At 34.0% G+C, this 14,945-nt stretch overlaps 1 protein-coding gene across 1 annotated transcript; it reads left to right on the forward strand.

Annotated features, from left to right (window-relative positions):
* Positions 1 to 13,439: 13,439 nt before the first annotated feature.
* On the forward strand, positions 13,440 to 14,547 carry LOC149230907 (uncharacterized). Its single transcript, XM_089381464.1, has 2 exons — positions 13,440 to 13,883; positions 14,083 to 14,547. The coding sequence occupies exons 1-2, from the start codon at positions 13,440 to 13,442 to the stop codon at positions 14,545 to 14,547; spliced, it is 909 nt and encodes a 302-aa protein (XP_089237590.1).
* Positions 14,548 to 14,945: the final 398 nt, after the last annotated feature.

A 14,945-nucleotide genomic window follows, 5' to 3' on the forward strand; every position in this document is an offset into this window, starting at 1 on the left:
TGGGCAAATATTTTGGAGGAAAAAATGAAACTACTTTTTCTTATTGTATTTTTGGCTTATCTCCTTATAAGTTTACTCGAATGTCAAGTGTGGACATGCATTGGATGCATGGAGGCTTCATTGGGGGGAAATACAATACCGCATGCATTCATATTGTGAGATATATATCGAGGAAAAAATGACATAATATATTGAGCATATAATAAGGGGTAAAGGGTTTTTTTTATTGGCAAGTATAAAAAATGAAGCTTAAAGTTAACAAAAACATATAAAGAGGTATAAAAAGTGTTAATGAAAAAATGGATATCTACAATATCTAGTGAAAGTAGGGGTTTTAAAATTAGGAATATGTAATGGGTTCGTATTCGTACGAGGTTAAATAATGTGATTTCAGAGGTATATTCCAGTATGTATTCAAATTAAGGGTATTTTTTAGTATGTCATGAACACACGTGATATTTTAGAGGTTCATTGAGTGAAGTCCTTGTGATTGGATGTAGAATTAAATTTCACATCCAACAAGTACCCACTCTTAATACTTCCTAGTAGACCCACATCCGAAAAAAATGAATATACATGAAAAAACATGTATCTTCATTTTTTTTCGATGTGGGTCCACTAAAAAGTATGCAGAGTGAGTACTCATTGGTTGAAAAAATTAATTCTTCATCTAATGGATTTCTACAAACAATGTAAACTATGAAATAAGAATTGTGAACTCAAAACGAGAACTCTGACCAAAAAACCCCAAAAAAACGTGAAAAACAACCCGAAAACAAAAAAATTTTGATGCTAGAATAACTTTTTTATCCTCGGTAAATTTTCAACATTGTTTAAAAATGGCAGTAAAAGCCACCAAAAACCAATTTTTTTGTGCCAAAAACACCCTAAAAACCAAAATTGTTAATGTTTTAATAATGTCCTTTTCTTTACGAGTTAAATCTTCAACATTTTTTAGCAATGGCGTTAAGGATAAAATATTATGACTCTAAAAATACTTAAAATTCCAATGATTTCCAAGCATGAAATTAAATATAAAACATCACATCTCTGAAAAGCGTTAAAATTCCAACCATTTTCAGTAATGGTGTTAAAGATAAAATATCATGATTCAGAAAACCTCAAAATTTTGACAAATTTTCAACCATGGAATTAGAACCAAAGATCATGACTACAGAAAACCTTAAGTTTTCAACATATTTCAACCATGGCATTATGAATAAAAATAAAATAAAACGAATACCTGAATTAAAGAGCCATTATACCAAGAGTATTTTTTTCAAATGCTAAAAGTACAACAATTTTAAAACCTAAGACAACTTTACACATTGCGACAAAAATTTAAAAATCAACTATCAAATTGACATGCAATGTAGGCAAACTGATTCATTGTAAAGAAAGCTTAAAGACCAATCATGAAATTCACACATTGTGGGGTTGGACTCGATCCATTATAACGAAAAAATTAAAATCAACTATCGAATTGACACATAATGGAATCGGGTTGCTAGTCGAGAATCAACATGGACCCGTCAGGAAAAGTTAAAATAAAATAAAATATTAAATAAATAAAAATGAACAATACGAAGGAAAATAAAAATTAAACAATTGAAAAAAAAAAAACAAAAAACAAAAAGTTTTAAAAATAATAAGAAGTAAATAAAAATATATATTAAAAAAAAACTTGACTAAAAAAAGAAGAAAACAAAAATTAAAATATTTAGAAAAATAAAAACTAAAGCAAACAAAAATAAATAATTAAAAAAACAATAACAAATAAATAAAAATATATATTAAAATATAAACAAATTAAAACATGACAAAAAGAAAAACAAAATTAACTTATAAATGATAACAATCATATTAAAAAAACAAAAACAATAAATTAAAAAAATAAAAAATTACAAGAAAATATTTCCAAAAGAAACATAATTTGAGGAAAAATAAAAATAAAAAGCATAAAAAATTAAAATCATAAAAATATATAATAAAAAAAAAAATTAACATTAAAAAACGTTTTAAAAGCCAAATTGAAAACAATTAAAAAACAAAAAAAACATCTAAAAAAATCATAAAATTAAATAAAATAAAAACAAAAAATAAAATAAAATAAAAATAAAATAAAATAAAAATTATTCAGCCCAATAGGTCGAGCGGGTGTAGAGTTTATTCTAAGAATCGACTCTCCACTCCTAGGCCCATTGGGGTTGTGGGGGTGGGTGAAGAGGGAGATGCACGCCTCGCCCACCCCCAGTGTCCAACGGGGCCAGGAGGTGGAGGGTTGATTCCAAGAATCGACCTTCAACCCCCTGGGCATGTTGAGTCATGGGGGTGGAAGGAGAGGGAGCTACATTGGGTTGCGAGGATGGAGGGTCAATTCCGAGAATCGACCCTCCACCCCCTCGGTCCATTTGGTCGCGGGGTTGTTGGTGGATGGAGACGCATTGGATTGCGAGGATGGAGAGTCGATTCCGAGAATCTGCCCTCTACCCCCTGGGCCCATTTGGCTACAAGGATGGGTGGGGAGGGAGTTGCAAAACTCCCTTCCCCCATCCCCGCAACCCAACGAGCTAAGGGGGTGGCAGAGTTGATTATGAGAATTGGCCCTACCACCCCATGGGCACATTGGGCTAGGAGATTTTTAACTTTTCTTTATTTTCTATTTTATGATTTTTAAATGTTTATTTTTTTAAATATTTTTAATGTATTTTTTTCTTTATTTCAATGTTTTAAGTTCTTATTATTTTTTTATGTTTTTTTATGTTTTTTTTTTTTTTTTTTTTAAATCGCCTATATCTTTTTTGTTTGAATCTTTATTTTTTGGTTAATTTTTCAAATTTTTTTCTTAAATTATGTTTTTTTTAATATTTTCTTGTATTTTTTTTTAATACTTATTTTTTAAATTTATATCATTTATAAACTAATTTTGTTTTTTTTTTTTTTTTTTTTAACATTTGTGTGCTTCTTTTATTTATTTATTTATTTTTTTATCTATTTTTATATATTTGTTTTTGTTTCCATGTTTTTTAATTATGTTATGTGTTAATATATATTTTTATTTATTATTATTATTATTTTAAGTTTTTTTGTGTTTTTTTCTTTTTTTTAATTAATATTTTAATGTTTTTAATTTTTTGTTAAATAATCAACATTTAAAAAAAAAGTGCATACTTAGAATATAGGTAAATTTGCAGTGTCAAAAATATGCCTTAATTTTTTTGAATGTTTTTCAAAATTTTGACAAAAATTGCCAAATTTTTAAAAAAATTATCCACACTTAATACATGAGAAAATTTAACGAGTCAACAATAAGCTCTCTAAAAAAAGGGGTTGATGCCTCATCGACACTTTTCAAAATCAGCACGAAAATCATTAGCATTTAAAAAAAAAAGTTCATACATGATACATAGGAAAATTTAATGTATCAAAAATATGTTCCAAAAAAAGGGTGTATCTAAATCAACACTTTTCAAAATTGGATGATTTTTTGCTAAAAAAAACGAGTACTCAGTACAGTTCCCATTTGATAGTCTACATTGTTTGCACTTAACATTAGAGTATACATGCGAATAGATAATTCAAAAATACAATAAAAAAAGATAGTTTATTTTCTTTTTATTTAAAAATTTATAACCCTTATTTCATTATTTTAACTATATTTCATTATTTTCCTTAAAAGATCTATTATAGACCTAAAAATTCTCTTAAAGAGAGCCTAGACCTTCGCCCAACAAAAAAAATAAAAAAACACCACCGAAATAGTGGACCTACCCGACTTCACTGACCTTCACGCTTTGTAGACTTGCAAAATTAACTAGAAAAAATAATGGCTAAACCTCACAATACTAATGTCCATTATAATGAACCTTCTCCTCAGTGACGTGTTGTCATTTCACTACAATTAATTTTGTAATTGGGGAAGCTACGACTTTATGCTCCACGTCTTATCTAAACGAGGGAGGGTGGTAGCCACACCTCCCATCCATTGGTTGGGGTGAGTACGAGGCTACCACTCCCCCACCCCTTTTTGTGTCTTTCCACTCGATATGGGGCATTATGAAAAGTATAAATTTGAATTAGCTATCAAATTTAATATGATTGAAAGAAATTTCTAGATAATATATATTTATTTTGAAATTTAGTAAAAGATATATCTATATATATATATATATGAGATTAAAGATTTTTATGGTGAGAATATTGATAATGATTATTCGAAATGTGAACCACAGTAGTCATTTTTATGTCGATATTTCAAGTCTACAAAAAGACTCATCATGAGGACAAATCTGCAGAGAAGAGCAAGGAGGAAGAGAATAGATAGTGAAACGAAGGAAGCACAGAGAGAAATGTTGACCAGATAACCCTAAATTATAAATAAAGGAATGAAAAGAAAAATATAACAAAGTGTAAAAATGTGTTAAAGGAAATTAGAACTGGATATATAAATACTAATAATTATTATTATTATTAAAGCTTTATTTTGGATAATGCTTAATTAAAAAAATTAATATGTTGTTATTATGAGAATTAATTATCTTCACTATTGGTAATAATAATTATTACTAATAATGAAGTTGAATTAATATCATAATAATTATTATATTAACTATATTAATAAACCTTATACTAAATTAAGCCAACACTAATAATAATTTAAAAAAAATAGAATGGAATATATAAAATTAATAATACTGATTTATTTTATTTTAAGGGAGGAGAATAAATGGGAAGAAAAGATTAATCATAATTGATTTATGATATAATATCAGGGTTTAATGGTTATTATTATTAAAGAAAGAAATATAAATTAATCTTGTAATAAGATATTAGAATATTGTTATTATAGGGATGATTATTTTATATTAGTTAGGGAAATTTAAGGAAGGAATGGAAGGGAAATGGGAAGGGAGGGTAGAGCGAGATTTATGAGGGAAGGATGAATACGAGGAAGATGATTGTGAAAGGTAAATAGGGAAGTTTGTATATGAGGTTATTCATGGATGGGAGCTTTAGCGTTGTGAGTAAGGGCAGGAATCCAACTTCTGCTTACTTCCTAACCCCCATTTCTATTAAGATTTTGAGGATGCTTTATGATTTCAAGAGCCTCCCGAATTTTCCATTTATATTGATGCTTCTCTTTAGTGATTATTTTAGAGTCTTCATGGCAGATGCAATGACATGTCTTCGTTGAGTATTCTGCAAGTGCAGAATACCTAGTTCTATTATTTTTTATGTCAGCACCATGCTCTTTGAGCCTTGTTTTAAAGGACCTTCCTATCTCTCCAATATAACAATACCCACATGAGCACATGACTTTGTAAACACCTTTTCGCTGGAGGTGATTGACATTGTCTTTAATAGATCTCATCTTATGTCTTATGGTAGTTAAGGGTTTGAAAGAGGTTTCAGTACCATTCTTTTTTAGAACCCTAGCAAGTTTATCAATGGCACCTTGAATGAAAGGTAGATAGGCTTTATTGTTAGAAGCTTGAGAGTTTGTAGCAGGGGGTCTTACTTGATTTTTGGTCTTATCTCTTTTGATAGTCTTAATTTTGTTTTTATTTTTATACTAAATTCTTAAAAATACCTTCCTTAAATACTCATTTTCTTCTCCAACATAATTGGTGTTAGATATTCTTAAAGCTCTGGTGAAGAGGGTTTTGAGCACTCCCATATTTTGAGCTGGGTGATGGTGAGATTCTGCATGAAGGTAGTTATCAGTGTGTGCTTTCTTTATAAACACCTTGTGTCCAAGTGATCCATCTTTATTTCTAAGGAGGAGAATGTCGAGGAACGAAATGTTGTTGTTTTCTTCAACTTCCATTGTGAATTTGATGTCATTAGATAAACTATTAAGGTGGTCTAGGAAGTTACTCAACTCCTTGTCCCCATGAGGCCAATTTACACTAGTGTCATCAACAAACTTGATCCAAAATTTTGGTTTTAGCGGGAAGGTATCAAGCACATTCTTTTCAAATTTCTCCATAAAGAGGTTGGCTACTATAGGGGAAAGTGGAGATCCCATAGCCACTCCTGATGTCTGCTCAAAGAGTTCACCTTGGAAGGTGAAGAAAGTAGAACAGAGACATATTTCCGCGAGCTTCATAGTCTGGGGGTTCGTGACTTCTTTTACCACCTGTACAACTTCATCTAAAGGAATCTTCGTGAAGAGATGGACAACATCAAAACTAACAATCTTATTCCCATGGTCTATATTCTCCTTCTTCATAAGTTCTATATAATGATTGGAGTCTTTAATGTAAGAATTGATCTTGCCAACTAGGGGAGCAAGTTTGCTAGCAACATATTTTGCTAATTCCTATGTGGGTGCTCCAATAGTGTTAACAATAGGCCTGAGGGGTGCACTAACTTTATGAATTCTTGGGGCTCTATAAATTCGCGAGACTATTTCATTGTCAGGGGAAAGATGTTTCTCTATTATTTCATCAAGGTTTGAATTTTTTATGGCCTTTTTGACCATCCTAGAAATATTGGAAATAGGGTTCCCTTTAAGCTTCTTATGGCTACCACTATTTTACAGGTGGTTTCTCATTCTGGTAATGTATTCCTCTTTATCCATTACAATCGTTTCTCCCCCCTTGTCTGCCTTTAAGATGACAATGTTATCATTATTTCTCAACCTTCTCAGGGCCATTAATTGGCCATGGTTCAAGTTTTTCTTTGGAAGTTTAGCTTTTCTTAAAATGACGGCACAATCTTGTCTAATTAGCTCTTTATCATATTCTCCTAGATTTTGAATCCCATCTTCAACGCTGCAAATAATTTCTTCAGTTGGTATGTGATTGGGAGCTATGGAAAAGTCAAGGCCTTTATTTAAAACCTCACCCTCATAAGAGGAAATGCTCACAAATTTCTTGTTACCAATATTATGAGAGGGGATATGAGGGATTTCTTTAAACTTATCTCCAATTATATTTCGTCCATGACTCAGACCCAAAGGTAGTTCCCCAATGCCACAATTTTCGACATTTTTGAATGTATGTTGAATGCTAAGGATAGTCTTATCATTGACTAATTCTTCTCCTGCATTCAACGCTTCTACTCCTATAATGCTTGTTGCTTCCTCCATACTTAGTAAACAATCTATTATTATGTTCTAGTCTTCCATAGTGCCTATGCAAGGTTTTTCATTAATGCAATGATAGTTCTTCAAGGATGGGTGTTTTTTAAAAATGGTCTTCTTGTTGGTTAGGATAACCAATTATGCTCCATTGTTATCCACATCTGCTTCCACACTTTTTGCAGGAGCAACGTTAATGATTGTGTTATCCTTTGATCCTCTACAACGTTCATGCGGTATGTTGATTCCAACATTATTTGAACTATCCCATATTTCGTTACAATTTTTAACAGAGTTCGATTCTAATACAGAGGCTTTATATCCATCTGTGTTGTGACTAACTATATGCATGTTACCATCCAAGTTTTGAGAGTTTATAACACAAGAAATTAATTTATTAATTTTCTTATGTTGTCTATCATGCACTCTACAACCTTGGCTTAATTTAGTATAAGGTTTATTAATATAGTTAATATAATAATTATTATGATATTAATTCAACTTTATTATTAGTAATAATTATTATTACCAATAATGAAGATAATTAATTCTCATATTAACATCATATTAACTTTATTAATTATCCATTGTCCAAAATAATATTTTATTAATAATTATTATTATTATTTATATCTCCATTTCTAATTTCCCTGTACACATTTTTATACTTTGTTACATTTTTCTTTTCATTCCTTTAATTATAATTTAGGGTTATCTGGTCGGTCATTTCTCTCTGCTCTTCCTTCCTTTCACTATTTCTTCCCTTCCTCCTTTCTCTTCTCTATGGATTTGTCCTGACCATGAGTCTTGTTGTAGAATCAAAACATCAACATAAAAATGACTACTGTAGTTAACATTCCGAATACTCATTCTCAATATTTTCACCAAATAAATCTTCAATCTCTTATTAGTTCGTTGTAAGGAAGGGACATATGATCTAAGGTTCATATTCTTGAAAATATTAGGGTAAAATTTAGAGAATAACAGTTGATTTCTTCTTCCTCAACCACTATCATGATTTAAAACTTATCCCTTCCTTTGCCTCCATAAAACACATATTTCTTACCCACAAAAACATTAAATTATTTAATGGTTTGAGTTTTTCCTTATTCGGTTTGAAATTCGTAAAATTAGATTCTCCCTTGACCAGCTATCATTGCTGGGTCTCAGAAAATATTTGGATCTTGCACAAAAATTTCAATTTGACCAATGGAGCATCATTGATGCAACAAAAGCTCTTAAAGTGGAAATACAAGGTTGTAGAGTCTGTGATAGACAACATAAGAAAATTAATAAATTAAATTCTTGTGATATAAAATCTAAAAACTTGGATGGTAACATGTGTATAATCAGTCACAACGTTGATTTATGAGTCATTCATGATGAATTCAAAACAATATGTAGTAAATTTCTAGTTTATTGAGTGTTTCATTTCCTTCCATTTGAAGTTATCATAAACATTGACACATTTATAAAGATGACATTGGCCTTAGTGGCAAGGGGGTTTGCAAACATTGTTTTCCCTATTCCAGGGGGATCCAAAAAGTAGAATGCCTTTGCATGGTTATATATAATAAGAAAAAATAAGAAATTCCCATTAGATGCTACATAGTACAAGCAGGATTCATGTTCAACTCTCAAGTAGAATTATTTTTTTAGATAGTATAGGACTTTAACTTGAGAAGAACCCACTTATGCATGTTTAGGCATCAAAGAGGCAACATTGCAAGTTATTGCAGTGATTCTTTAACATTTTCCAATGCACCAATCTCATCAAATGTAAACAATTTTACTTGTAGGAATGACTTCAGGTTTGATACTCTTTTCAAAATCGTTGTGTAACCACCTCCTCCCACATTTACCCACTTTCACTGGCTTGCCTAGGGTAAACATGAGCTGAGGGTCACTAAGATAAGACTCAACCTCCTATATTACCTTAAGGAAATGGATTCGACAAAAGAAGACCTTATAGACTTGCCTCAGATGCTATATGAAACCAAAGAGCTAATCCACCACTCCAGGTGCCCAACCCCTAAGTTAACCTAGCCTTTCACTGAATTAAACCCCAAATCGCTCTCATGAAAAGGCATGCATGTGACTGGAACCCTCTAGTCTCCCCCACAATTCCTGCAACGGAGAGACTGCAGTATTTGTTAGCTAGCTTTGTGCTAGAGACCGTGAGATTTAAGCCACTTTTTCAAGGCTAGTCTCCAAACCACTGCCCGAAACTTGATCAAACCTTATGAGAAAATAAATGATACCAATGAAAAGCCTCTAACACAAAAATTGATCAAGGACTTGACCTAATCAAGCCCAACCATGACATTCATTCATCAAACACATGATGAACACGCAACCTACAGGTCATGAATGCAAGTCTGAACATAAGGATCTTAAAAATTATCTGAGGTTTAACAAGAAGGGTCACTGCCGTCTCACATTAGATTTAATCACACCAATTAGGTCTTGCATTCATTATTCATTCAGTTATAGGTAAAAACATGGAAAGAGCCATGACTAAGAACTATCAAATAACCATCATATAACTAGATAAATAACAATGATAGAATAGTCATTAAAGCCAAAAAATAAAAACTACATTTACGCATCGAAAGCAAGAGAAACTTAGCTCTTATTAAACATAGGCAAAATCCAACCAGGTTTGGGACTTCCACGTACCACCTGACCATAGATTAGTTGAACCAAATCTTTCTTTAATCCAATCACCCTTGTGCCATATTCCAAGCATGAATGTGGGATCTCATGGGATAAACCAATCAAAAAATAATCAAGGGAATCCAGAGGTTAAACCACCTCCACCCTCACCATATTGCGATCTCACCTAAATTTGTGCCAAGATCACAAAAACAAATCGATCTTGGATGCCTCATAATTTCTTCTACAATACCTTATGGAATTTTCTTGTCTCCACCCTCAGGCTTTACCGTGTATCCCGCCATTACTAGTCAAGGGATTCCTAGACCTTGGGAATTTTCTTGAGACCATCACACCTTGATCTAAAATCTTTCGTCCATCCGAAACTCAAACTAAGAAAAGTCCCATCACACCATGGCTATCCAAAAATAGCAAGGCTAGGCTAAAATCCATTGTCAAAACCCAACAAAATCCATGCAAATGACAACAAAAGAACCAAATACCAACATGCACATACCATGCATGTCAAGACCAGCTAAGAAATCATACATGCAACTTATTACCTACAAGTATTCCTACTAAAGCTACTTGATCCAACTTTTCCTTGCTTGATCCTTGTCCTTCCTTTACTTTCCTTGTCCTTCCTTTTCTTGCTTATTTTCCTTATCCTCTCTAAGACTAATTGCAAAACTAAACTAAAAAAAACCTACCAACTGATGCTCTGATGTCTCTTTATTATTGATGCCTCAAATTTCTTCATTTTCCCCCTAATTTGCTTCAATTTCCTCCTTACATGCAACTTGTGACCTTTCACCTTCTTTTTCTCCTAATTTCAATTATTTTCATAAATAAATTCCAAATAATGCCACTTTTCCATTCCAAAGCCTTTACCATTGCCTTTGCCAATTTCCTCCAGCCATAAACACATCAAGTGATGCCCACTAGGATATATTTCCATATATTCAGCTTGGAATAAGTGTCTTATGACCTTGGTCCTATTTTGTCTTTTTTAACTTTTATTACATGAACTTTTAACCCAGGGATGTTACAGACCCCTCCACCTTAGGGGAACACCGTCCTCGGTGTTCTATGACACCTAAAACCAACAAAACTACTGAAAATAAAAACATATTGCCCATGGAGCTTTATAATCTAGCTCGTTGAAGTATTTACAATAAACAACCTGCTCAAAATCAAAATCATCATGACAAACATGACAACATGACAACCATACCTCTTATTGGAGCTTTATAACACATCTCATTGCAGTATTTATAATAACAAAAATCATACATGAATATGCACATTTGCTTCAACCAAGAAATAACCATACTATTCATGGTGCTTTATAAATCTAGCTCGATACAATATTTACAATAAGATACACATATATGCATATGCACATTTGCTCAACCAGGGAATAAAAGGATATGATGTCCATATCTGCAACTAAGGTGAATCATGGTCCACCATGACCAACGATGGTCAACCCTCTTCAAACATGGTCAATCATGTGAAGCATACGTAGCCCCATCAACCCACTAGAACCATTACTATAACCATTTTTGTAAAATTAATGTAACATTAACATTAATATTAATGTAACATGGACCATTGTCAACCATGACAATGGTCAATGGTGGTCAATATTAATGTAATATTGTAACAATGTCAACTTTAATATAAAATTATTAGATTGATGTAACAATAATACATTGGTACATTAATGGCTGACCATGGTCAACCTTGTTCAACCCTCTCCAACATTGGTCAACTTTGTGAACCATGATCAACCCCATCAATGCTCTTCAACATCAATCAACCTCATCAGTCGTGACCGACCTCATCAATCCCCGTCAACCATGGTCAATGATTCCACCCCACACACGTTGGCTACTAGCACAACCACATTTACTAATGTGATTGATATAAGTTGATTGGCGACACTTTCCACCTTTGACAACCACATTTACTAATGTGGTTGATATACGTTTATTGGCAACATTTTCCTCCTTTTATATGCCAATCGAATCGATGACCATCAACATATATCAACTACATTAGCAAAAGTATTTATTCTAATTATATTAATAATTAATAAGTGTAGTTTATTTTGAAATATGATTTTTAAAATTTTTACCTTAAAAAATATATATATGAATGATAAAAAATATTTATTTCAAATACACGGATCAACAATTTCTAAACTTACATGATCATGGTACATAAATTAAATAGCATATAAATACTTTTATTTTGATGAATATGTGTTTATCAACCATTTAATTTTATGTTATTATAGACACATTTGTTACACCTATAGGGGTGACCTATCTTCAAACATGCCATCCAAAATATGAAATAATATATATATATATATATATATATATATATATATATATATATTTAATAATATGAAAATATCTACGAGGCTACCACGCTGCAGTATCTACGAGGCTTCCACGCTTCATCGTGACCTCCTCCCTAGGGAAAGATATAATTGAACGTCCAACAGCCAGTTTCGCCGAAATGCCATCATCGGTTAGAGATATTGTATCTGTTACAGAAATGAATGGTGACAGAATATCACCCACTGTCCTTTTGCATGTTATGCCTAGATCTGAACAAGACTTACAATGACAAGGGGGCACTTCCCGACATGAAAATTACTGTGTGCCCTTAGGCTTGCCATTCTGGATAAGGTAGCCAGCTGCCTCGACAAGTTGTCCTTCATCTGGGCCACCGTCGTCCTCCTTGGAGGCTTCGCGTCATCTTTAGAAACGACAGACTTCTGGATCGTCACCATAATATTATTGCCCGAAAGTGCTCTCATCTTCATCCAAAGCCAACAGGTCGATTGGATACCTGAGCCGATGCTAATATCCAGGGCAACTCTCAGAGACATGATAAATTGCAGAGGAACTACGCCAATGCCAAAGCTCATTTTCTCTTATGGCTGCAGTTGTTGTCCGCTTCAACATGTGTCATCTTGTCTTTGTATCGGTTAGTACATCTGCGCTACGGCGTAGATTCATGTAGCGATACCAATGATCCGCAATTGGCTCTCAAAATGTTCTACAGTCTGTCCTTCGTCGAAGCGTTTCTCTTTCTGATGGAAAAGGTGTACTGGCAGTGGAGGATCATTGTATGTAACTTGCTTAAGCAGGTGAACGATGATTATGGCTTCGGCAAATCTGAGATCGTCACCCTCAAAGGATTTCCCTATGTCACATGTTCGCGGTGCCTCAATGGTACCGTTTTCGACTTCTATCACATAGCGTGGAGTTGCTGCGGTACTGTCCGTGCTTGTAAAGGATCCGCTATATAAGAAAGAGAATTTGAAGGTAATCGGAATCATGAGAGATGTGGTGGAGAGGCTGATCGAAATGCTGAATTTTAAGGACGATCAGGAATGGGAGATTTGAAAAGTGGTGGCAGAGATCATCTCCGAATTGGTGGAGAATAAGCGTAATTGCATTCGGGTGACGGCCATTGCTGGGTCAATGGAATCTATAGCATCTTTACTCTACTCTACTGAGGACTCAAGTCCGGAAGGCTTTAGGCCTGTTTCTATGGGGCTGACCATACTGAAAAAGTTGGCAGAAAACCACTCCAACTGCGCAAAAATCGGAAATTGCAGAGGGCCACTTCCTAAAATTATTACACTGCCTGACTTAAAACCGCATCTTTGGAAATCCAGATGGCAATGCTCGCTCTGGAGCTCGTGGAAAAGCTAGCAAGTACTACAGGCTCGGCAGGGAAGGATGTGAGGAAAGGGATCCGAGAGAGAGTCTTCACCATAAGCAATCTCAGAGACGCTATTCAGTACAAAGAATTGAACTATGACCTGCAAATCCCGGCGATCAACACTCTGACTAGTCTCACTCACGAACAAGAGGGCCGTGAGAGCATCGGCGGTACTGGCGGAGTTCTGGATAATCTCTTCTCCCTCTTTTTCCGAGAGATAGATAGTAATAACAATGAAATAGAGAAACTCGTCAAGAAGGCAGGAAAAGCTCTGGGTTTTCTTTCACTTGAGAATGCACACAATTGTGAAATAATGATGAGTATTAAGCTTGATGGTCACCCCAATTTAATCTCAGGTCTGATCTCCTTGCTGAACGACACTGTGCGGGGTATTCATGTAGCAAGGATTCTTTGAAATCTACTTGCTCACGCAAAGGCAGATTGCACTGAATTTAGGGAAATCAGTGCACTGGCAACGCAGGTAGAAGATTATATTCAATTCTTTGCCTTTCGTTTGAAAATTAAAGTGTTATATTGCAGTTCGATCTGAAAACAATTTCATCGGATCAGTGATCTTCTTTGTGATGTTTTTTCAGGTTCTGAAATATGTGACAGAGATTAACTATTCATGCATAATGCAGAGGGAGGAACATTCATGCGAGCCTCTGGAAGCAGCCATAGGATTGGCTGCTCAGATCTTCAACTTTATGACCACGTCAAAACAAGATTTCCAGTTCGAAGAATTGAGTGGCTTCTCAACAATATCGTTGATTTCTAAAGTGGTGGATGTTTTCTGGAGTCACCCATATCCATTGAAGATAGTTCCGAATATCAGGCGATTCAACATCGAGCTTTTGATCGCTCTTATGAAGAAGGACAAAGCTACTTTAGAGACGAGATCGGAATTGGTGACAGCTTTGGAGGCGGCTTTGAAGGGAGTGATGAAGACAACGTCAGACTGGGAATATTACAATGCTTTCTCGGGCAGTGTGGGGTTGAGTAGGCACGGCAGGTCTATGCGGTCTCTCGCAGAGACCGCAATGGAGTTGCTGCCTACATAATGGAGTCTAGTTCGGATGCAGTAATAAATGGAGAGAAATATGTAAGACCAAAACTTTTGGTCCCGTCCTATGTTGATCGTCGTTAAAGTCGATTGACCTGTGGTTCGGAGTTCACCCTTAAATCGATTTCCATTGCGTTGGATCTTGGAAGTCGTTGTTGGTGTTAAGCTTCAAAATATCCATAGAGAGAGTATATTGTGTTGTGTTTTTTCTGTAAGCTGAGGTAGAAATTCTATTACTTCAACATAGTAAAACATACAAACAAGCTATATACAAAGAGAGACAGGTCATTGCCCGCCCTTAAGGGAAATCGGGAACCTTCGATAGTTTTTAACCGCCATCCACAAAAAATACCTATCCAGACTATCTATCCATACAAAATTTCCTACTATATGTTT

This window comes from Pinus tabuliformis, chromosome J (genome assembly GCF_031772625.1).
Source record: "Pinus tabuliformis cultivar Carrire ecotype Pingquan chromosome J, CPIR1, whole genome shotgun sequence".
In the NCBI taxonomy this organism is placed as follows: Eukaryota; Viridiplantae; Streptophyta; class Pinopsida; order Pinales; family Pinaceae; genus Pinus; species Pinus tabuliformis.

Coding starts and splice junctions, on each gene's coding strand:
- LOC149230907 (XM_089381464.1), top strand. CDS start 13,440: ATGGCAATGCTCGCTCTGGAGCTCGTGGAAAAGCTAGCAAGTACTACA. Junction 13,884..14,082: donor ACACTGTGCGGGGTATTCAT/GTAGCAAGGATT, acceptor ATGTTTTTTCAG/GTTCTGAAATATGTGACAGA.